General features: G+C 46.1%; 1 protein-coding gene across 1 annotated transcript in view; it reads right to left on the minus strand.

The window, feature by feature from the left end:
- Positions 1-463: 463 nt before the first annotated feature.
- The window catches only part of PNPLA2 (patatin like domain 2, triacylglycerol lipase), a 29946-nt gene continuing 7306 nt past the window's right edge, over positions 464-23103 (minus strand). Inside the window, exons 2-9 of the mRNA XM_014873573.2 lie at positions 13924-14156; positions 13672-13737; positions 9530-9739; positions 8590-8650; positions 7710-7883; positions 7147-7279; positions 6635-6757; positions 464-5791 (exon numbers count right to left, since the gene is read on the minus strand). Of these exons, the coding sequence (XP_014729059.1) occupies positions 5527-5791; positions 6635-6757; positions 7147-7279; positions 7710-7883; positions 8590-8650; positions 9530-9739; positions 13672-13737; positions 13924-14156 (1265 nt within the window). The 3' untranslated portion in view covers positions 464-5526. The remainder of the gene's footprint in view (positions 5792-6634; positions 6758-7146; positions 7280-7709; positions 7884-8589; positions 8651-9529; positions 9740-13671; positions 13738-13923; positions 14157-23103) is intronic.

The following is a 23103-nucleotide window of genomic DNA, read 5'->3' on the forward strand; positions in this document are numbered from 1 at the left end:
AAGCCACGGGCCGGTGGTTTCCGTGCACTCCAGCTGCAGAGTAACCGGGCAGACACACAACAACCAGTGCCATCTATTGCACTAGCAAGGAAACAGACTCTCTAGAAAGACGGGTCAGTTTCTTCAAGAGGCGGTCCCGTAATTCGTGAATGACTTAGTAACCCTTTTACAGGTGCCAAACACCTGCTATTCCCACAAGAGGGTGCTTAATTTCTCCTGGAAACCCGGGTCTGTCTGAAGCTCCAATAAACAGAGGCTGATAGCACTGCTGGGGCATTTAGGCTGGAGTAAATCAGAACTGGACCAAAATGCCGCCTTTATCTTATACTGATAAATGTTGACCTTGAGAGGAACTTGAATGGGCTTGGGCCTAGCAAAACAAACCCACATCATCCAGCACATCCAAAAAATATTTAATAAACGTTTAAACAGCAAGAAAAGCAGCATACCAGAGCCAGGTAAATATATTGAGAAAGTTTTTATTAGAAGATATATTTCTGCCAAAATAAATAGTTACATTTTCTTCAGCAAAACATTAGAAAATAGAAACAAGAGGGAATAAAAGCATCAACAATTTAATACTGAACTTTTAAAGTGACTGTGAACACTACATAGTGACATTGCCACATAAATACATAACTTGTGTATGCTATTGCTGGTCTAGTTGCTGCTCTGACACCAGTAATTTCCACAGGACCTCCACATGTGTTGTGTGCTTAAGGGTATTCTCAAACTCAGTGGCAGCAGTGGAGTCCCAGGACACACAAAGCTCAAAGAGCTGCTTTAGATGCTGTTTTCAAGAACAAGAGAAAACCCCAGAAGTGAGAGGTATTTATTTCAAAGTTACATTTCCAAGTCTTCTATTTGGAAGTAGAGTTTCATCCTCCCTGTGCAGGAGGGCTGGTCTGGATCCACAGAGTGAGATGGGTGCAGTTAGGGGCTGTCCTAGTGGAGCTGCCTGCAGGTTGGAAAAGGAGCAATGTCCCACCAGCAGGCAAGGGGAAGGAGGGGGAGGAGAGGGGAGCGAGTCCTGCTGCACTCAGAAGAGTGCAGACAGCAGAGGGACAGGAGGCCAGAGCCCACTGTAAAAGGCACAGCGTGTGTTTGGCACAAACAAGCTGGCTGACATGGCAGCCAAGTGAGGTGGTCCATTCTCTCACTGATTTAAGGAGAAGACAGAAACAAAGCTTGAGAAAACTGTTGGCAAGGCCCTCTGAGGCTGCCCTGCTACCCACCACATCTGGTGTATGTTTAGCAGAAATGGACCCCCCCTAAGGAATAAACACACACAGTTTCAGGTATTTATCCCACAACCACTTTGGCAACAGTGAGAGCTCTTTTCTCCAGGGAAGTAGAGAATTACTAGATAATTTTTATAAATTAATAAAACCACTGGGGAATATAAAAGTACTAGGGACACCCCAGTGCTGGCAGACAGCAGACTCTCTTTTATTCTCTGGTCTGAGTGTTGCAGGTATGCAGCCCTCCAAGAAGCCATGAGAAAACAATTCCTAGGTCCTATACATAGTGGTCAGTATTTTCTCCTATCCCTTGAAAATCAGCTTGCAACAGTATTAGCAGTAGGGCAGGCAGCAAACCAAACCAATTATACTATACAGTAATTGTGGGTTACAGAGCGTGCCATAGGCACAGACTGTTGTACACAAAACAACTCTACAGTGTTGTACAGGTTAGGGGCTGGTTAGATGCACAAGGTCACCATTAGCCTTGTTAAAAGCAGCAAGTAATAACACAGGAAGGAGGAAAAAAAAGTGGATTGCTGAATGCACAGGCCCTTTATGTGAAACAGTGGAAATGGCAAGGGTTGGGACTCCTGCAAGAATCCAATGAATGCTGTAAGGACCATTGAACACGGACTACAAGATGAATTTTTTACCAGGAGCCTGACCTCTCACTCACCATACACTGGAGAGTGGACAGGCCCTGCCACACACATTTTGGAGAAGAAAGGACTGACTGCCACAGATGACCTTGCTCCTACAGACCTGGCAAGTGAGGGTTAATCAGCAATGGCTGCCCAGAAAATAACTTTGTATGCCATGAGGTACACACAGAACAAGGGGCTGAACAGTTCCAGTGAGCACTATGGTAATAAACCCCTCCATATCCAATCCAGAGCCTATCACAAGGTTTCCAGAGATTTCAAAAAGAGTAGGGCCTCATCTAGAAAAGGCAGCACTGCATAATGAAAACCTATTCATAAGCTGACACAGCCCTTTTTCTACATCAGTGGAAAAGGTGATCTTCCCAAATTCCTTCATCCTTTGCCATCTGTGATGGATGAGCAGCAAGAATGTCAAGCAAATGGGTGAAACTTTTCAAAAGGAAAATGAGGCTAGTTTGAGGTATTTTTAACAGATCTGCAGTTCCTTTATCAGAGCTCAAATCTATAAAGCCAACAAGCTATCACACAATAGCCATTGTAACACTTGGAGAATAAAAACAGGCAAAGAAAGGGTTAATACAGAGTGGTATTTTCCCAGAATCCGTTCACACCCTGCAAATTAGCATAGGAAAAACAGGAATTTCCTTGTGAAGAGTTAGACCTTTATTTTTAAAGCCAGGCTTTGATTTGTGGTTATAGTTTGAAGTGTACAAAACTTTCTCTTGAGAAGTTATTATAATAAACTAAACTGCAGATGAGGTGAAACAAAGAACAAAACTCGGGCCTTTTACCAGGCACAGCTGTTGGTCTCTTGAAATGCATGAACCAGAATTCCCAAGCCTACTGGATCAGAGCACTGGAAAACAGTGGCATCAGCCCAGTCGGCACCAGAACAGTTGGTTCTGATGCAGAAGGCACGGGATAAGGGTGCCAAGCTGCAACTGCTTAGCATGCTCTGTCACCAAGAGTATTTTGTTTCATAGTTTAGTGGTTTACATAATCACTCAGTGGTTTTACCAGTTCAGGAAGAAGGGATAAAAAAAATACTTCCATCGTTTTCTACACCCATATATTAACTAAAAAAAAAAAAAAAAAGGCAGCAGAATCCAAAGGTCAGCAGCTTCTAAACACAAGATTTTCTTTATGCAGTTTTGCCCCTCTCAGATGTTTTGCTTCTGGAAAAAGTGCCTTAATTTCTTGCCACTAAATATCTCTATGTTCTTGCCAATTGCTCTGTATGCACTAGGGACAAGAGATATGCATTTAGTAACCTAAGTAGCTGTGCGTGTGCCATTCTCCCTAAGGTATTCCAAAACAGTGGAAGGAAAGAAATCCCATACAAACCACAAAATGAACACCTTTTCTCAGCTTCAATTTTCATCAAATTCATCCTGCTCCCACTAAGTGACAGTAGCTTGTTGCTGGTTCACTTCCACTAGCATCTAGCTTTTTTTTTCTGTGGGCTTTAAACAATCACAAGATTGACTTGTTTCGTAATTGAATGTTCTATTCTGATTTCAGAATCCTCCAATTTTTTCTCTTCCTGTAGTGACTTCCCTGTTCCCTAACTGACTCAATTATGCAAAGCTTAAGACTAAATCTGACTGTGTAAGTGCAGGCCTGCTTTGTAAGCTACACAGGCCCTTGTGTTACATAGGTTGTTACATTCAGCAAGGGCAGTGGGGTGACAATCTAAGTCACAAGCTCATTCTTGCACTGGCATCTCCTGGGCAGAGGCTCACTCCACTGCCTCCCAGCTTGGCACAGCCACTGCAGCAAAGTCCTGATGCTTAGCAGTCTCCACACAAACACCAAACCCATGGCCAGTGCACAGCTGTGCTCGTAGGAAACAGCACCCACCCCGTCACCCACACTGCTCATGAAGATTTACTACTTTCTCCAGTTATTAGCACAACTTCTGGGTTTATTTTCCCTTTCTAAATCTAAGGTGCAAAACAGAGTCTATTAAAAATCACTATTCCATGTATAGGCTACAAAATCAGCTTCAGATAACCTGTCCTGCTCCCCAGCAAAGACAGCATATGTTTGCTTTGGCCATTGCACACTGTTTGTGCTAGGAGAGGTAGAAGACGCCTCATGTAGCAAGACAGGCAGCAGAAAAAGGTAACAGGAGCTGAGTTTGTCAGTGTAAAGACCTAAGCTTAAAGTCCATGCAAACCCCACAGGAAGCCATGTGTCACCCTGTGAAGAACAGGGAGTTCATACTTGTCACACAAGCCACGACCAGACCACTGCTGAGAAGGCAGTGCCTCAAGGCAGAGTCCTGCTCTGCCACAGACCCACTAGCTCTGGTCTTTTAAGGGGCAAGACAAAGAGGAGCCAGTTCCAAGTGCCTGCATGTGCATCAACAGTCTTACCTTCACTTCTTATGCTCTTGCTACTGCTAGCTGCAGAGCAAGACCTGTGAGCCACAACATGAGACAGGCAAGCTGTGATGCTGGTGTAGCTACAAGCCTAAATCCTTCTCACTCCAAAGCTTCAACAACCCAACTTTCTGAGCAAAAGAGAGATAAAAGCCTCAGTTTGGCAGGAGATCTATATCACCCACTTGGAATTCGCCTCAGTTGCACAGCTTTGCTCCCCTTAAGGAACAAAGCCCGACTGACCCCTGTCAGAGGCAGCCATTTCCCCAGCACTTGCTGTGACACTCCACCACAAGCCTTTCAAAAATAACATGCCCTGCACAATTCTCATCTTCCTATAAGCACTTCATACTGCTTCAGCTGCTAAGATGATCCTGACACAGCCAGGCTGAGCTTTTTTTCAGGGCAATCCCACACCAATTCCATTCACAGAGTCAGGAATAGGATCTTAAATTCAACACGTTTCCCTGGAAAAAAAAAAATCCATCAAAATCACTTCTTTAAATAAGCTCAATCACTTAACACTCAGCATTCAAGTCACAGCAGTTCCCTGAGGACCCCAATCAAAAAGGGAGTGACGAGGGCAACATGAATCAGAGAAAATATGTGACTTTTCTACACTTCTGCAGTTCCAGTGTAGTCTGCTGCAGGACCAGCTCCGGCTTCCAGTGTGGATGCAATTCAGGGAGAGAGGCAAGAACACGGTTTCAGCAAAGAAGAAAGCCAAGAAGAGATTTGAAAGCCATGAGAAAAATTGGTTTGGCAAAAGGCTACTTCATCTTTCAGCAGCACAAAGAGCTATGGGTTGTCAGATGATTTAAGAAGAGGAATCAAGACACATGCTCTGAAAAACCAAGGGAGGTAAAAGCTGTATGAACTTGAGAGCATCATCTACATCCTGGTTATTTGGCGGTAAAGAGCCAGTGGCAATTCAAAGTGCACTATCTGGGAGAGCCCAGCTGGGTCAGCATCAGCCTGGCCACGGGCAATGGCCAAGCCTCACCACAAGTCTAGAGCAGGGAATCAGCCTGTGTGTGTCTGTGAGCCACAAAGGTCCCTTGCTTGGCCCAGTGGGCAACAAATGGCTACAGTCAATTCCACCAGTCTCCGTCCCGGGGAAATCCCCTTCGCAACATATTCAGGAGCAGGGAGCAGCCTGCTGCTGAGGGATGAGACTGGTCCCACCCTATGTCCGTACCCTTTCTCACCCACCCTCATCCCCTCACAGCAGCAGGCTCAGAAGAGTGGCAGGCACTCTTTTGCACAGTCTAGAGGCGGAAGCTTTAACTGAAACCCTTCCCGAGGGAAGAGGGAGGCTTGCATGTCCACGTTGATGCAGAGCAAGCCCAACATGAGCTGGCGCTGGTACTCCTCCCACTTCATCATGACATCAGAAACCGAGCGGTTGCTTCTAATCCACATGGGCAGTGCTTCACCACAAGGTGGCGGGGGAGAAATTGGCAGCTTCTGGGGCCCTCCGAGCTCCAGGTGATAGTAAAGCCTGAAAGGCAAATACATGCAAAGACTGAGTACATGGGAAGACTTGAGCAGGTCATCAGACTACAGCTCCGGTACCACAGTCCTGTTTTGTACTGAATTGACTACATTATTTTAGTGAGAAGTCTCTGTGTGCCCATTTTCCCCTTTACATCTCTCAGTTATTCAGACCACGAATGCTTTTCAGTAAGAATCACACTTTTGTACTAGGTTCAAATCACAGCTGGGACCCCCTGACTACTACTGTGAGAGTTTCCTCTTCTCATCCACACAACAGTCTTGCCACAGCCTCAAGCCAGGGGCTATTGCAGTAGCTCAGTCCAGAAGCACAGAGGCACACATGCAGGCCCAAAGCACTCGGCCTCATTTGGAAATTCTCTTGTGTTCCCTGGCCACCATATTTCGTCATCCCAAAAACCAGGCTGAGAAATTTGAGGTAGAAGAGGTCATTTGAATACAAGTACTTCTTGGAAAGGACTTTAAGGGGATCCTGGGCAGCAAATGCCACAAAGACAAGCATCTCTGTCTTCTAAAAGGAGCATGAAATAAACTGGCATACCGCTTTAATCAGACTTACATCTTCTAGCCTACTGCTATAGTGACAGCTTCATTACAAGGTCTGCCCTATAACGGGACAAAGGAAGGGGATCATGTGCTGAGTATATTCAACAGTTAAGGAAGCCAAGAAACCATGGATCAGATTTGCATTTCAGTGTAAGTGGTAAATTCTTCTGGTCAATGTATGCCTTATTTGCTCTGCTCCAGTGGAATAGTCTCTAGAATGCAAAGGTGTAAGGAGAAATGAAGGGCTCCTCCAGAACAGTGCTGTGAAGAAAAGCAGCCATACCTGGCTGAAAGATGGCTGCCCAGTTTCTTCTTGGCTTTCTTCACAAGATAGTTGCAGATTTCTGTCATCTGCTCCCTCATCCATCTTATATCCTCAGGGATATCTGGGAGCCATTCCAGCAACCTATAAAGAGACAACCATTAGCTGGGCCACACAAGGGAATATGATGAAAAGAACACCAGTTCTTTCTTAAGGCTCAAAAATATATCACCATTTTCTGGGGCAAGTTCTAGCACACAGCAATCTTCCTTCAAACTGGAAGTAGGGGCTGTAACTAAATGACATAGTAAGGTAAGAAAAGTTTTGGGATCTTGGTTTTTCTGGTTTTGTGGGGGTCTGGTTGGTTGGTTTTTTTATTCATGTCTGGTAATTGTCAGGAGCTCCTTCCCCAGGAACATCAGCAGTGCAGAATTAGAGAGAATCCCACTCTCTATCCATTTAAACACTACAGCTACATCAAATACTTGTCTGCACTGGGAAGAGCACCACTGAGGGATGAGCCCAAAGCTTACCTGACAGTGAAGGAAACTGCAGACTCCAGAGGCAGCATGTAGGGGACCATCATGGCCGTGGCCACACGCACAGGCAGCATGTTGCTGAGGCCAGTCAAGAAACTTCTTCTTTCAGCACAAGCTTCCAGGAGAGCTGAAGGCAGAAGAAAACACGGTTGAGTATCTCCAGTGGGACTCTCTTTTCTTGTCATACCTCAGAAGTTCCCCAGCCCGAGGCAGCTACCTCCCACTTCTTAGGAAGTCTTGCTCAGGTTAGTAATTCCCTGAGCACAGCTAAAACCAGCAGCTTTCAGCTTTATCAGACTCTAAAGCAGCAAAACTTCATCCTCTCCTTACCATGGAGAAGACTACAAAATGAATCAACCTCTCCCAGTCCAGCCTCCACAGTGCAAGCCACGACTTTATCTGAGACCCCCAACCCATCTAACCCTCAGCAGGTGTCATTTCAATCCCTGGGCATGACCAACCCCAGCTATACAAAATAACCACACATCCCAGTAATCTTCTGAGGGAGACCAGGCAACACAGGAAGATAACCTGTGATCTCTCCCTTTGAATCATACCTTGGTTCAGTCTGGGAGGCAAGTGTTCAAAGATGTGCTCTTCAACAACAGCAAGGGCAGTGTTGTCCTCTAGTTGGTCCTCAGCTTCTGTTTCTTCCTCTTTCTTCTCTCCTGGTGGTGCTTCTATGGCAAGGAGAGGACGGGCAGGACTTGGACGATGGAGATGGAGGAGACCTGAGAAGAAAAGTTATACTGTAAGGATGACACAAACCAGCTGCCCAGCCCGGCCTTTAGAGTGCAAGTCCTTGCTTCACCCTAACTCCCCTCTCAGGCTGAGGTTATGCCCAGCCTCTTTAGCCTTATACCTCTTACAAGGAGATACAAACCTTGCCGGTTTAAGTTAATTCTCTCTTTCCCCATCAGAAGTTCTCATATTTCCCCTTTAAGTTCCGCAGGGTGCTGTTTTGCAGATTTTTGTTACTATAATCTGCCAGTCGCCCATCTTGCAGGCAAGATTTCCCCCCGAGGGCAATCCCAGTTATCCCTGTCCGCGTCACTGTCCACGGACACGAGGTGGCAGCAAGCGCACACCCAGCGCTGCAGCGTCTGGAGGCAGGAGAGCAGCGCTCAAGTGTCCGGCACCGGGGCTCCGAGGGCAGCACCACACACACCCACAGGCACACGGAGAGCAGCAGGGTGTCTGCAGGAGGTCCAAACGGCACTGCTACCCAGCGACTGTGGTGGTAGCTGCAAAGGTCACCTCTCCTTCCTGAAGGGCTCAAGTAGACCCATTGAGAATTCCATACCCTACTATCTGAGGCACAGTTCAGTTCTCCCCTTCCTACTGTCTTATGCACCATCAACTACTCTCAAAGCCAAGGCACCAAGCGTGGCACAGAACAGGGAAATCGTTGCACCCTACAAACAGCCAGTGCCTTACCGTTCTTCTTCAGGAAGTGCAGTGCATCTCTATAGCCCTGCTTGCACATATCCCGCAGCACCTGTGGGCAGAGGAAGGAAAGTTCCATGTGGAAACTGGCAGAGCAAACACCAACCACAGTGCTGACTTTGGAGGAATTCTCCTGACGCCTGAGCTATCCCAAGAACAAGTCTCATTCTTGCCAGCCTTGCTCAGGCTGTGAGCAGGAATGGGAGGTATATTATCAATACATTGGCTATGGCAATTGCAGGACAATTTAGATTGGAAGGGACACCTAGAATCCCACCCAAGTATGGGCACAGAGTTGCAGCTACCTCATTGCTCCATCTACAGCTGATGCTGCTATGGGCAGCTTTCAGGCAGTCACTGACAAGCAGCCCAGAATACGTCCCTGCAGATTCCAGGAAGAGCCATTGTGTTTACATATAAAGCCAGCCAAGACTAGAGAGGGGGTGAGAAGAAACTTGCCCAGGTAATTCAGCACATGAATGCATGCTAATTACATCCAAAGTCAGGGGTATCTGGTACTCATGTCTTCTCAGAAGTACACAAAGTTTGCAGTGCTTCTGCAAGCTCCATCTGGCAGCTCCATCCTTACCTTAAAACACTGAAGTGCACATTGGTTCTGATGGCCAATACATCTTTATTTACAGTGAGCCTGATTTCCAGGCAAAGAGTACTCTAGAGAGAGCAACATGGGAATACTTTCCAAGCAACTGCTACCACCTAAATTCCAGATGTTCAAGTAGAAAAAGAAGACAAACCCTTGTGCAGGTGCCCAAGGTTTAGCAAGTCATTGGGTTGATAATGTGAAGATTAAACAGAAAGCATGAGATACAAAACTAACAGTTCCTGGAATCTTCTCCTGCCAAAGGGCACACAGTATAGCCAGTGCCCAAGATCTGTGGTCCCCAAGTTCTGCCGTGGCCAGGAAACTCACCTGTGGCTCGGGAGGAAACAGGGCCTTTGAGAGGCGGTAGAGGTTGCGAAGGTTGAACTGGATGCTTGTATTGGTGACTCTCAGCTCGTGCATGTTTGTGGAACTGTCTCGTGGGCAGATATCGCTCTCTCCCGAGAAAGGAGACACTGTGATTGTGTTCTTCAGCTCATATTGGGGCAAATTGTCAGAAATCCCTCCATCAACATATCTCTGAAATCAAGACAAATGCAGCAATCTTCATTCTCGCAACTGATCAAACTTTGTCCATTTTCCTGTTTGTGCCAACAACTTGGGAAGAGAACTGAATACATCCACCAGCATTGGAGGAGTAAAAACCAGTGATAGCACAGCTGTGTTGCTTATAACAACTCCTTTTACTATGTGCTTTTTCTTGGTTGAGTGTGCTGCTCACGTTCAATATGTGGCACATTCACTTGTGTGACTGCTGACTTACATCTCCTATGCAGCCTGACTGCTGTCCAATTAAATAATAATACACACCAACAACCACCTGCAGTGCAAATTAGCACTGATCCAAGCTGTCACACTGTGACATTGTGCCATTTTTCACTTGTGTTTAAAATTAGTAAGCTGGGCACAAGTCCCCACTGGCAGAAGGTTTGTTACCTGTGAGTAAAACCAGCTGATGTGTTGCTAGCAGACTTATCGAGCAGCAATCCCAACACACACATACACATTGGGAATCAACTTGCTGTGGTGTGATAACAGAGCACAAGGGACTTCGGTTTTGCTCTTAACAGGCACCCTCTTATCAAGAGAATGTTCTGTACTTCTGTACCATAAACTCATTTGAGTTACCCTTGCAGGAATGGCAACCCCAGTAGTATGTTCTCAAAACATTTGTTGGATACCGTAATTGCACAAGGAGCTGAGCAAGAAGATCCCTATCACAGGTTTTGGCAGAGTAAGCAACATGCAAAAGATAAAAGGAAAAGGATGTTGGTCAAGCCAAAAGAGAAGGAAGCTGGGGGTCTTTGCAGAGCAACAATTCCAGCTCTTGTGAACCTCAGTTACAGAAGAGTTCTGGTTTTGTATCAGGGCTGATGCTGCACTTTGCTACCTGGATCCATTTCCTTCCTGCCCAAACACAAATCATGATAGAGGGGCTATGCAGCCCCACAAGTAGCAGCTGTCTTTCAGCTCTCTTGTGGGTGAGAAGCTGAGCCAGTAGAGGCTAAACCCAGGTAGAACACAGAAATGCTGATTTAAGGAGGAGGTGCTCCATTCTGCATCCTGCTTCCTCTTGTCTCACAGGCAGACTGACCACCAACATTGTTCTTTTGCTGCACAATGCCTAGGAAAACACCAGATGTGTTGTCTGGAGGGTGCTTTGCACTTTGTCTTGTCTGACAAAGCAAGAGAGAACAGAGACCTCAAGCAGCTTCTCTGAGCCTGGGGAACAGCTCACAGGCTCATGAACTGAAAGCAATTCAATTCAGCTATAGCAAGCCAGCTGCCATTGATGCAACAGGGTCAGGGTGGACTGCACACTCCCTTCTTGGGAGGCAAACTAAACCTCAGAGCTACCTTTGCATAGAACCTACAGCTTTATGGGAGACAGCTTGTGATTAAGGTTGTAGGCTACAGCAGCCCAAACTCCGAGCACAGGACATTTTATCCTCATGGCAGCCCTTGCTCGCCAAACACTGTGTCAAGACAGGCACTTAGAACTCCTATACCACCTGAATTTGGACAGTGAAGAAAGTGGAAGGACAGGATAGATTAAACTCGAGGTTAAGTATACCCTCTCAGAAACAGTTAACACAGCTTGCTCACAAGATGTTTTTTGGTAACAGAGCTGCCAACAATCAATTGAACCCTCTCCCCCTTCTAAAGTGGGTATCAGTGTTCCCTAAGCCTAAAGCAACCACAGCAAACTGCCATTATCATCCTCTTCCCAAAGCTGCTCCACTGAGAGCCAGACTAGGCCCAGCTAGAGCGGGAGACATCTTCCTGACTCTCTTTGCAAGGACAAGATTCCAACATGCTGAGTGGGAAAAGAACAGAGTAAAACAGGGAGCATGCTCTTTGTTTAAAGAAAAATGAGGTAAGCTTTAGTGCTGGACAACACTAGTTTTGCAGTAAGGATGCAGAAGACACGTTTCCCTGAGGGTGGCAGCATGATTACACAGGTGCCATTCGAAAAAAGGCTCAACTACAACAGAGCTGACAGGCAAAGCCTTCTGACTCCATAGAAATCCAGGAGTACACGTGCACACCCCACTCTCTGGTCCACTGCTCCTAAGCAATGCTGATTAACATTCCTCAGTAAAGCTCAGCTGCCACTTCTTTGGATTTGCCTGAATCTCTAGTTACCCAAGTGTAATCACTGTCCAGCCTCCTGCAAAGCCCAGAACAGCCCAAAGTCACAGGCTGAAGCCACCAGCTGCCTGCAGATACAAGCAGCAGCAGCTTTAGGGGATGATTCATGGAGTGGAGTGCCCACTTCCATTCCCTTATCATGTCCTCCTATGCACAGGGCATCTCACTCACACGATGTGACAATCAGCTTTGCGACCCTTGCCAGGGATTCATCTCACACACAGGCTGCAGACAATTCACAACTATAGTGTGTGACAGGTCAACTACTGACTTTTCCATTTCTCAATATTTAAGTTGTTGGGGTTTTTTTAACTTCCTTGCCCATCTCCATCATCTATTCTATGAGGCTACCAGGTCTCAGAGAAGTGAACAATGGAAAAAATTTAGGAGGAAGGCAAAATACGGATTTTGCACCTTGCACACAGTAACATGGCCTTGAAAACTTGTTCTTGTGCCTGTCAGTTTATCCTGTGGCAAATAGAGTCACCACAGGCATGCTAGGAACCATGCATTCCTGTTTCAAAATCATGTCCCAAGCTCATACCAACCCAATTTAACCTCTCGCCTCATCAGCAATCCCCCTTCACAGCCACAGCCATGCTTTTCTGGGGAAGAGGTAGGAATTAAATTTCCTCATCTCGTATTTCCTCCCCACCTTTTCCCATGAGAAGTTATCCCTCAGAGTGCCAGGGCAGCTGCACATTCCAGAAACCCTGATGTTGTACACAGTTTTGGAATTGTGAGATTTTTTTCCTGATGCACACTGACCTCAATTAGCCCCAAAAAGATGCAAGGCAAGAGCCACTGCTATGGTCCCACCAGCTGAGGGGAAAAAGCCCTGCCTGCAGTTGCTGAGCAAATACCAAACCATTATTGATTCTGCCACTTCTCTGAAGGGCTGGATAACATTGGACATCTCCTCCAGGTCATTTCCCACACCAACATGTTTGCACAAGACAAAAACAGCCAAGTTGTGTATTATGCAGGAGCAAAACTGACCTCACTTTTATAACACAGGTAGCAATCAGAGCAGATTTGATACTGTGTTCTGGCAGACAGAGGCACTTTGGTGAGATCACTTATGGTAAATCAGGGCATATATTTTATAGCAGTTCTCCCTCTCACTTTTGACTGTGTAGTTTGCAAAACCCCTGCCTTTTAACATTAACCTGTGTAGCACAAGGGAGGCCAAGCTCAACCAGAAGGCCCTTAAAGCACGACTGCAATATCCAGAAATGCTGCATCTTTGCACAGCTTTCATATGTTTTCATTTCTAACATGCAAACACAAAGGGATAAATTGCTCTTGGATGGCTTTGGACACAATTTAAAGAAAGCTGTGGCATGCAGCAGAACATTATTCTCAGAGGAAGGACAGAAAGAGCTCCATGGAAAAGAGGGTCAGTATCCACACCACTAGTTAAAGCCCTGCAGAAAGTGTCAGGATGGCAGAGGGACTCCACTCATGACCTTTATTCTGGGCCCAACTTCTTTCCACATGCAGACAGCTGGAGCCTCAGTGATGGAAAGTGTTGTACCATGCAGCCATGAGAACACTCAGCTAATCCAGACTGCTATATATTACAATATTATGATATGTTAAATCCACTGGTCTTCAGGACATTTACAGTAAACTGCAGGTAGCAGTGGAAAGAAGGCCTATCCACTGAAGAAAGTTGTTTATTTGGGAATTTCTTGTGTCTCTTCAGATAAATGCTGCCAGCAGGCATGCAATAATATTGTCAAAACTTACTCATTAGTATGCAATTTAATGAAGGACCACCTTAGAATCTTACTTACCACTCCACGCAGGGTTGGAGGTATCAACCCACAGTAGACAGGAATAAAGGTGCTGCAGATACAGGCCTGAGGGAGAAAGAGATCCACAGTCAAAGAATCAAATCAAAGCCTACTGAAACTATTACTGCTCTCACAACACCATGCTGGCATGTGCTGACAATTATCCTCCAGTACCAAGGACATTTGGAGACCAAGGCAAAACAAAACTGCATGCAGCTCCTTCCCAGCCCTCTGCAGTAAGAGTCCATTCACCTGGATCAGTTCCTCCTTGGAATTGAAGTCTGACAGTATCACATTTTCTCCATCAGACACCCGTGTCAGGGAAATACCCAGACGTCCTGCTGCAACCTCGTGCCCGTTCTCTGGCACCATCTTGGCCAGGGACATCCGAATGGTCTTCACCAAGTTGAAAGAGGGGTGGAGTGGGCCCAAGAACCTCTTTCGGGCTTCTTTGGACACCCGAATAATGCTGGCACCGGCCTCACCTGCAACAAGAGAAAGACCAATGCACCATGAAATGCTACCAAAACTTGTCTTCTTTAACTAGGCACAGAAAAGCCTCATTCCCAGCTTCCCCCAGAGGTTTCTCCCCACTAGCCAATACGCAACTCAAACCAAGAGATTCTTTACGGGGGGTGTTATAGAAGTCACAGAAGTTTGCTGTCCTGGCCCTCATACAACCCCATCACAAAGAGCTACCCTCCTCCTACTTATGTTTTATGAAGTCAAGGAAGAGCATGTGCATCTGACTAAGCCCTCATATTTTTCTTTTAGATCCTGTTGCACTGGCCAGTCCAGGGCTGATGAAAACAGACTAAGAAAACAAGGCTGATACTTCGATAGCTATGAGCTAATGGATAGATAAATCCACTTCAAAGCATATTCCACTACAACTTTTCTAGTAAGCATCTTTTTCCTGACAAGAGAAAGAATCATCAGCCAGCTGGTGCTTTCCAGCTAAGCGATCCCAACTCTGCTGTGAATGTCAGCCACATCTCAAGTGAGCAAGAGGGACTAATGCTCCATCAGGGAATCAGAGACTTAAGTTTCGCCTGCAGAGCCTCTGGTGTCCCATCCCTTCCACATCCAATTCCACAGCACTAAACTAGGCCCTGATGGCAAGCAGGACTTGTGAAGGAATGCTTGCTTTACCCTTTCACAGTGACCCAGCTGGGTTTGAGGAGACATCCCATCTGCACAAAAGGGAAGGTATCTGCTAAGCCCATTATCTCACTAGGAGCTCTGTCTGGAAAACGCATCAGAACTCTCCAGTAGGAAAAAAGGGATAGGAGGAAACAAAAATACAAAACTACAGCATCCAGCATGTTGCCCTTTGCACTCACTGACTGCTGTCTCCACACACATCCAGCCATGGTAAGATACAAGAGTTCCTCTAAGCACCAGCTACTCACTGCATTCCAAGGAGTGTCAGGAACGTACATGTGACAAGAATGTGAGGGGAAGAACTAGAGGAACCAGGAGAAAAGAAACATGCTTTTACAAATGAAGACTCCTCCCCAGTCAAACTGAAGGTCATTTCTTGGAAAAGGATGAAAGACTGCCAGTTCAAGCCAACTGGAAGTCCCCTCATTTCACTCTCCCACTCAGTTTTTCAATTGTACAAGCAAGGAAGCAGAATGAAAGAACTCAAGTTAGACCCAGGTTAATAAATACAGTGGAGATAAGGGCAACAACCCTCAATGCTATGTTGACATCCCAATCTTTTGCAATACACGTGTGCCAGCAACATGTTTTCCATCAGTGCAGCCTGGAAACGTGATTCTGGGCTTAGGAAACCCACCAACACGAGTAGCTAGAGCACGCAGAGAACTGGACCCTTGACCATGACCAGAGACTCTGAGGTCAGGATTTTAGGCACTGTGAGGTAGCAACTTAGCAGAAAAGCCAAAGTTCCCCCTCTGAAGCAATTTTTAGCCCTGTAATCCCAGTCTTCTGTCCTAGAGCAATGTTTAGCAGTCTAATTCTGATCTTACTTACTCAATTAGCAGTAAGCCATTGAGCCCAGCCTGTTCCAGATAGTAGCCACATGGTTCAACATCCTTCCCAACATGAAAGGAGTCAGCCCCACAGAAATATACTTTATAATCACTGAGACATTAGCACTCACAACTCTCCCTAAGACACCTTCGTGTCTGTCAAGGGGAGGAAAGACACACAAAGAAACTGCAATTGAGCAAAAAACTGAAGGAATCCCAGCACAGCACCTTGGTCACACGACCTCATAAAGGAAAATCCTCTGCACTGAGTGCCTTGCAAGGAACTGTTGGCTTGGTTGAAACCCCCAGTGGGAGGGTGGGCGTTGAGCATGCAGCTGAGGAGAGACCCCTGTGTGCAAAAGCCATGCTGGGGAGAGTGTGGGTTATCCAAGAGATGGTGCTTAGAGAATGATGCTTTCAGGCTGGGCATCTCAGTGTGCAGAAAGACATGACAGCAATACTGAAAACAACTGTAACCAAACAGAGCTTATGACTATTTGAACAAAAATGTGAGCTGGAAGGGGTTTGGGCTTTTTTAAGAAAAGCAGGAGAGCAAAGTCCTGACTATGCCAGGAAACGGCATTTGAGGGGATCCTCGAGTTGCAACTGCCTGCTCTGTCAGTGTTTCATGCCCAAGAGGGCAAAGTGAGATTATTGCTAATTAGCAAGGTCATTCTTTGAATACTTTCTGGATGTTTTTTGGTTTGGGTTCTTTTTATACACGTGTGCATACATGCATACCCACAGGAGCTATGAGGCACTTCTGTTTAAAGACATCTGTAATTCTGTTGGACTGGCTGAATCACGTGCACCAACACTAGATGTGGAATAGCTCTGTGGGAAGGCATGGGCACAGGGTGACCTGCAGTACCACCAACTTTCTGGGAAATAAGGCCAGCTAAGGGGTCAGCCAAAGAAGCCAGGTTTATGTAGCAAGATCCATGACAGATGGCAAGTCCTCTTGGAAATATATTCAAGAGGAGAGAAAATAAGTGACAGTGTTTTAATCCTGTTACTACCAGAAGTGCTATTCCAGGAAAACCAGCTCAAATTCTGTTTGCACTCTGACAGAAGGAGCAGCTGAATTAGAGGCAGTCAAGAGAGACAACTCCTACAGGGGTCAGCCAACAGCTCTCGATTATTTCTAGGACTAGTCCAGTGCCAAATGCAGCCCTTAGGAAAGCTTCTCATTGTTTTTTATGGATCTAGTGATTCAAGACACAGAGTCATATGAAAAAGCTGAATTCAATTTATATTTCCTTATCGAGAAATATACCACAGGGCAGAGGCAATCCCTAATAATTAGCAGTGTTTGCTGTGAAAACATTTCATTCTTCTCACACCAACCACTTAATACAACACCTTTCCCTATACAGATTTACTAAGCCAATATTCCTCAAAAATGTTGCATTAATATATGCGGAATATTTAATTTTTATTAGAAAACCCACATTCCCCTTTATCCCCACCCCCATCACTGCCCCACTGGGTGTTGTTATACATAAACCCAAGTACTGCAGGGCTATTGTCCTTATCTGAATTTCAGCTGTGATGACGCAAAGGAGCATCACACAGCTGTGTCCTGAAACACCCCAACTTGTCCCTTGCCAGAAAAGGGGGGCCAGCTGCTCACCCCCTGCTGATTTGTCATCTGCAGTGGCTTACAAGGGGCAAGACAGTGGCACCCATGGGAAAAGCCTGAAGGCAGCTGCTAGTTCACATTTCATTTTTAAGCTATATCAATCCAGCTTCACATGAGCTTATTGACATAGGGTTAGATTGTTCTCTTTAACAACTGACTTCCATCTCTATCAGTCATGCTCAACTCCAAAATAACCCAGTAAGTCAGTCTGTACTGCCTGGCATCCCTTAAACTCTAACCTGAAAAGCATTCAAGCAGCATATGCTATTTATAACTGTAAACAAACAACCTAGCAGAGCAGCCTCCCGTTAGTCTGCCTTGGAACAGCAGAGCTGAAGATGGATCACCCAAAACTGATGTTAGCCAGACTGTTGGGAAGACCCTTAACTGCTGCTAAGGGCTCTGGGATGAAACAGAAAGGCTAGTCCAAACCTGTGCAGTGCACAGGACCATCACAAAGCTTAAACGCTGCATGATAGGAGGGGTGACAAGTGGGGAAGAAGGGCCTCTTCAGACCCACATCTACAGCAGCAAGGCTTTGGCACCAAGGGCACCGTGAAGGTCTCCTGTTAAACCATATGTTAGACCATATTGGTATCCACGTGCCAGCCAGTAAAATGACAGATGACCCATGAAGCATTTCAAATGGAAAAAAAGCACCTAAGACACAGACAAAAATAGGAGCAGAGCAAACTAAGTAAGGGGAAGGGCATTCTGAATATTCAACCCTGCAGCACCCATGACACTGCAGGTCTCTCTGGGAGACCTCTGTGTCAGCACAAAGATCACCCTCTGCGCCAGGGACATTCCCATTCCCTGCCTAGTGCAAGAGTAAACAGGATACAAACTTCCAGGAAAAGTTCTCCCACAGGGATGGAGAGCAGAGGACGGCACAGAGAGCTGGTGGAGCAGGGACAGCACTCCCTGTCCCTGCTGGCAGGAGGCACAGAGAGGTCACACCCGACTGCAGATGCCATAACTTGCCTGGACTAGTGGGGCAGGCAGGAAACTGCAGATCCTCACTAAACCTGCTTCTCATTCAACACCAACAAATGGACTCCTTCCTACACACCAGCAACACTCCTCCCTCCTCATTCCCATTACCCAGCTAAGGCTCCACACTGGGCCAACACACCAGCAGCTTTTAAAGGAAGACAACTAGCAGCAGGAAGCACAGGTACTTTTGGTATTCCCCCCCCAACCTTTACAGCCCTATACCTTGTTAGTTTGGGATCACATGACCAACTATTTTGACTAAGATTTTCAGGACAGGAGTCCTGCCAGCCCTGTGTACTATAACCAAGGACCTCATTCCAGAACTCCTTAAGTTCTGCTCAGCTTTGTTCCAGGGAGGTTTGTGTGATACTCAGCACGGATGTCCCTTTTAAGAGTCCCCAGCTAAAATCTTCACACTTGGCTTTCAATGCAGCTGCTTGCTGAACACTGCTGGAATTGTCATTATCCCACTGGTAGATCCCAGCCTGGATGTGAATTTAGGATAAGTCAGAAGGGATTTATTAGCATGGTCTCCCCCAACATTCATTTATCTTGGTTGCCCATCTCTTGCTATTTCAGCTGTTCTGTGCCACATACATGGAAGAGCTAAAAGTCATTCTCTGACAATGAGCAGAGGTTTCAGAAGACCTGCTCCATGTTTCCAGGGCAAAAATCCTCAAGCTGCTCCAGCTCAGCATGCACAGCTCCTGCACTTGCCCCTTTTCTGTGTACTGAGAGTAAGCAATGCACATGCTTTCCTGCCTGGCCTCTCCCAGAAGATGATATAGTCCTAATTATAACACACTCCTGTCACCAGCCCAAAAGAAACCCACAAAGCTATAAACAGGAGGTATCAAAACAAAAGTTTTCAAAGTGACATCTAGAAAATAATTAACAGAGAACTTTATTTGGATGTTTCCTCATGGATAGCTCAGATAATCAGAAAGTGCCTGTTTGTTTATCCCAAGAAGCAGTGCACAGCAATGTGCCTATGACCCAAGGACAACCCAAATTCTTGTGGGCAATGACCTCAGTTTGTGAAAGATCCCACTGCTTGGGTAGACTTCTGTTCCACTTTCCATGCTCATGCTGAAGCAACCTGATTTCCAATTATTGTCCCAAGAGAGTAAAAACCAGCCAACATCTCAGCCAAGCTGAACAAAGGCCAGCTTGTCCTGAATGGGAACTTGACCCAAGACGTTCTCTGATGGTCCATCAGAGAGGCTGAAGAGATGTCAAAGGGGGCCCCAAAAGACAAATCCATGCCAGCAGGAAATAAAGAGCAATGTTTTACAACCTGCCCTTATAAGACATGTTCAGGTGATACATGTACCCCACTGCTGGTGATAGCTCTTTAATTTTTATCTGAAATCCTGGACAGACACCTAAAAGCACTGTCTGTGGAAAGAATATCCCTCACTAGCCAGAAGTTGTAAAACTGCCACTATTTGACACAAACAAAAACTACCATTTTTTAAACATTTGAGGCTAGGAGACAGCAGCTAGCAGTGAAGTCTTTAAAAGCACCAACCCTTTTCACATTTGTGCACACCTTCCTGTAAGCCAGTTTGATTGAGAAACACCATGTACCAGAACTAGCTGTTCTTCTGGGACTTCCCTAATTTTTGTTGTTCTGATGTATATTTTTTATTTTATTTAAGGTCTTCACTCAATCCTCCTCTCCAACTATTTTGCCATCAGGTAAGAAACAGTTCAACTCACTTGGCTCCAGATAAGAGATACAGGAAGGAAACTTTTTTTTTTTTTGGTGATAGACTGAGGTAAACACAACTTCCCTCACAACCACACCCACTCAGTTTGCAGCCAGTTCCACTGCTGGACCAGCCCTTCCCAGCGCCAAGATCAGGGGCTCTGCACAGGGATTTAACCTCAGAGTTCAACAAACAAACAGTTTTGTGAAGGAGAGTTCTTGGAAAGCCTGGCCACCAGCTGTACATAAAGGTGTCTCTCCCTCTTTGCTCGAGAATGAGAGGCACTGACACCCTGCTGGAGCAGCTCCTAGAGATCCCTGCTAGACTACAGTCAGCAACACCTATTCTGACCTTGCAGGTGGAGCAAGTGCAAACACCAAGAGAAAGACAGAGTTTTTCGAGTAAGGCCAGCTCTTGCAGCCAGAGGCAGATGCTAAAAGAAGGGCTCAGCCCACAATATTTTCAGATTCTTCACGCTCAGCATTGCTTAGACTAGACACAAACTGTTTAGCCCAAGACACACTGTGCAGCATAAATTCAAATAATTTGCAACTGCTTTAGAACCAGAAGCTTTCCTCTTATCGTGTTTGTCCCAAGATATTTGCTTTTCTATTTCAGCTGGGGGAAAAAAAAAAAACTGTCAGTTATGTTACCTGTTTAACTAAAGCCAAACCAAAAGGAGACATTTTTCCCATTTGAGCCAAAAGATATGGTTAGTGTGCTCTAGATACTAGTTAATAGATGAACCAGAACTATTGCCACATGCTAGATACGAGGAACATAAGAGGAAGATGTGCTTTTAAGTTGCCAGGGTTTTTACCTCTTGCACAGAGCAGCTCACGAGGCAGCCCACAGTGACTGCCACATGCCCATCAGGTGGGCACACACATTTAGAGAGCCAGGGAATTACAGCTTGGAAATTCTTTTCAGGCCTGGATTTCTCCTGACTCTCAGCTCCATTCCCAGGCTGACAAGCTGACTGCAGCTTCAGTTAGGGAGGAGTCTCCCAGGGTGATAACATGGTGACAAAAAGAGCGGAATTCATAATAAAGATTAACACCTGGTGTCCTTCCCGTGGGATACATCCTGAGGTGCTGTCCCAGGGATGTTTTTCCCAATTGCCCAATGAGCTCCTGTCCTGTCCTAGCTGCACTAACACACTTTAAATCCGGGCTGTCTGTACAATAAATTGGCCTTTTTTCCCCAAAGAGCTCCGTGTGTGTTGCTGTCCTTTCTCCCTCTTTGCAGCACAGTAACCACACCATCATCAGCTGGTACCTGCAGGGTAGGACCCTCATGCAAGCCCGAGTGCAGATGCATCACTCATACCTGACCTTAAGGCCCAGCGTTCTGCTTTGTACAGAAGCAAACAGGGAGAGCAGGCATAAGAATTCAGGGGTTTAATGTTATCTCTAGCCACATTTTTGCACTGGACTTAATGAAGTGTTGACACACCAAAGCCTTCCTAGAACTGCTGTTCTGCAAGCTGAGACTTGCTTTGTTTCTGTGGTCAGGACAGGAGCGCTTCTTTTTGCAACAAAATATCTGAAAACAGCGCAGCCGCCGCTGTGAAACAATCGATAGGAAGGGCAGGAGGCAGCTCAGTGCAGCCACCATCGCTCTGCCACAACCACAACTGCAACACCCACTAGTCTAACCTTTCTCTGCTGGAATGCCTTAATGCAAGGCTTAATGCTGCATTTCTGTTCAGAGCATTAGAGAAATTAAATGACATAACAGTGCATGAAAAGGAAAAGCTGCTCAGGACCCCAGGCTGAACTGAAAGCCATGTTCCGTCATCAATCCCTGTCAATGCTATAGTGCAATTCAGACAGCATGGGATGACAATAAAAGCAAATTCACAGCGTAGACAAGGTGCAGCTCAGATCTCTGCTGCTCACTTTGGACCAGGTAATACTGAGTTGGAAATAATTTTTTTTTTAAACAAGTACTCATCCAGAGAAAGCTAGTGGAGGGGAGAAACAGACCAAAACACACGTTGTAATGAGAAATTACTTTTCCGCTCTGGTCTGCACAGAGACAGAACTGGAACCACATCCAAATCTCACTTATTCACCTGGTGCAAATGACTAACACAAAGCCTCCAGTTGCTGTCATTCTGAGAGGGAACTAGTGCAGAAAGGTCAAGCTTGACCCACGTGCACAATGCTGCACACACAGTTCATGCTCACTTCTCAGGGTCAGTTTCCAGGATGGCATCACACACACACCACTAGAGAAAATGGAACTGTTTCCACTTCATATGGAAGGCATTACTAGAGTAAAAATGTTTTAAAAAGAAATCAGGACAAAAGACTGGATACCTTTGCCAGGCACCACAGATTTACAAAGCCAAAAGCTGGAGTTAGCAGTCATCATTTCTACTTCCAGTCTGAAGAAATAGCTGCCACTCCAGCAGCCTTTCAGCTTTATCACATACCAGCCATTACCCTCAGCTGGCTCACCAACACCAAAACAAAGCCCACACACAGCTTTTGGTGGCTATCAGCCTAAGCCCTGCAGAAAGCTTTCCTGTGTGCTTCCAGGTGGCAATTGTTTCATGTGCAGAGATGACACCAGAGAAGTGGCTGGCTCTGTTGCACAGCAGCCTGTCTTTCTCCCTGTCCTTTCCATTGTGTGACATTGACACAGATGAGAGGAACAGCCCTGACACCCTCCACTGGCTCTCAGCCTGCATCATGCCCAGCTCCCATGCTCACAAGGCTCACCAACTGCTCCAACCCACGCCAAGCCCCTCCCTGTGCACCTGTGAGTGCCTGCTGGGCCCCTTTGCCCTCCCTTCTCAGGCAGGTCAAGTGTCACCTTACATCCCCAACTCTTCCCCACTGGCCCTGGCATAAGCAGGGCACACTCCAGCAAGAAAGTGAGAATCAAAAGCTTGGTTTTCAAAGCTGTCCTCTGGCAAGGGGTGTTGGCATTTTGCTTTAGAATGATTCTCCTTTTATTAGAGATCGTCATAATCATACTTTTATTGAAGTAGCATCAGGAAGATCTCACGGTTAGGCTGTATGCCTTGGGAACCATGGCAAGGAAATCTAAAAACTGATGCTACTTTTCTTCCAGA

The sequence above is a fragment of the Sturnus vulgaris genome, chromosome 6 (assembly GCF_052056855.1).
Source record: "Sturnus vulgaris isolate bStuVul1 chromosome 6, bStuVul1.hap1, whole genome shotgun sequence".
In the NCBI taxonomy this organism is placed as follows: Eukaryota; Metazoa; Chordata; class Aves; order Passeriformes; family Sturnidae; genus Sturnus; species Sturnus vulgaris.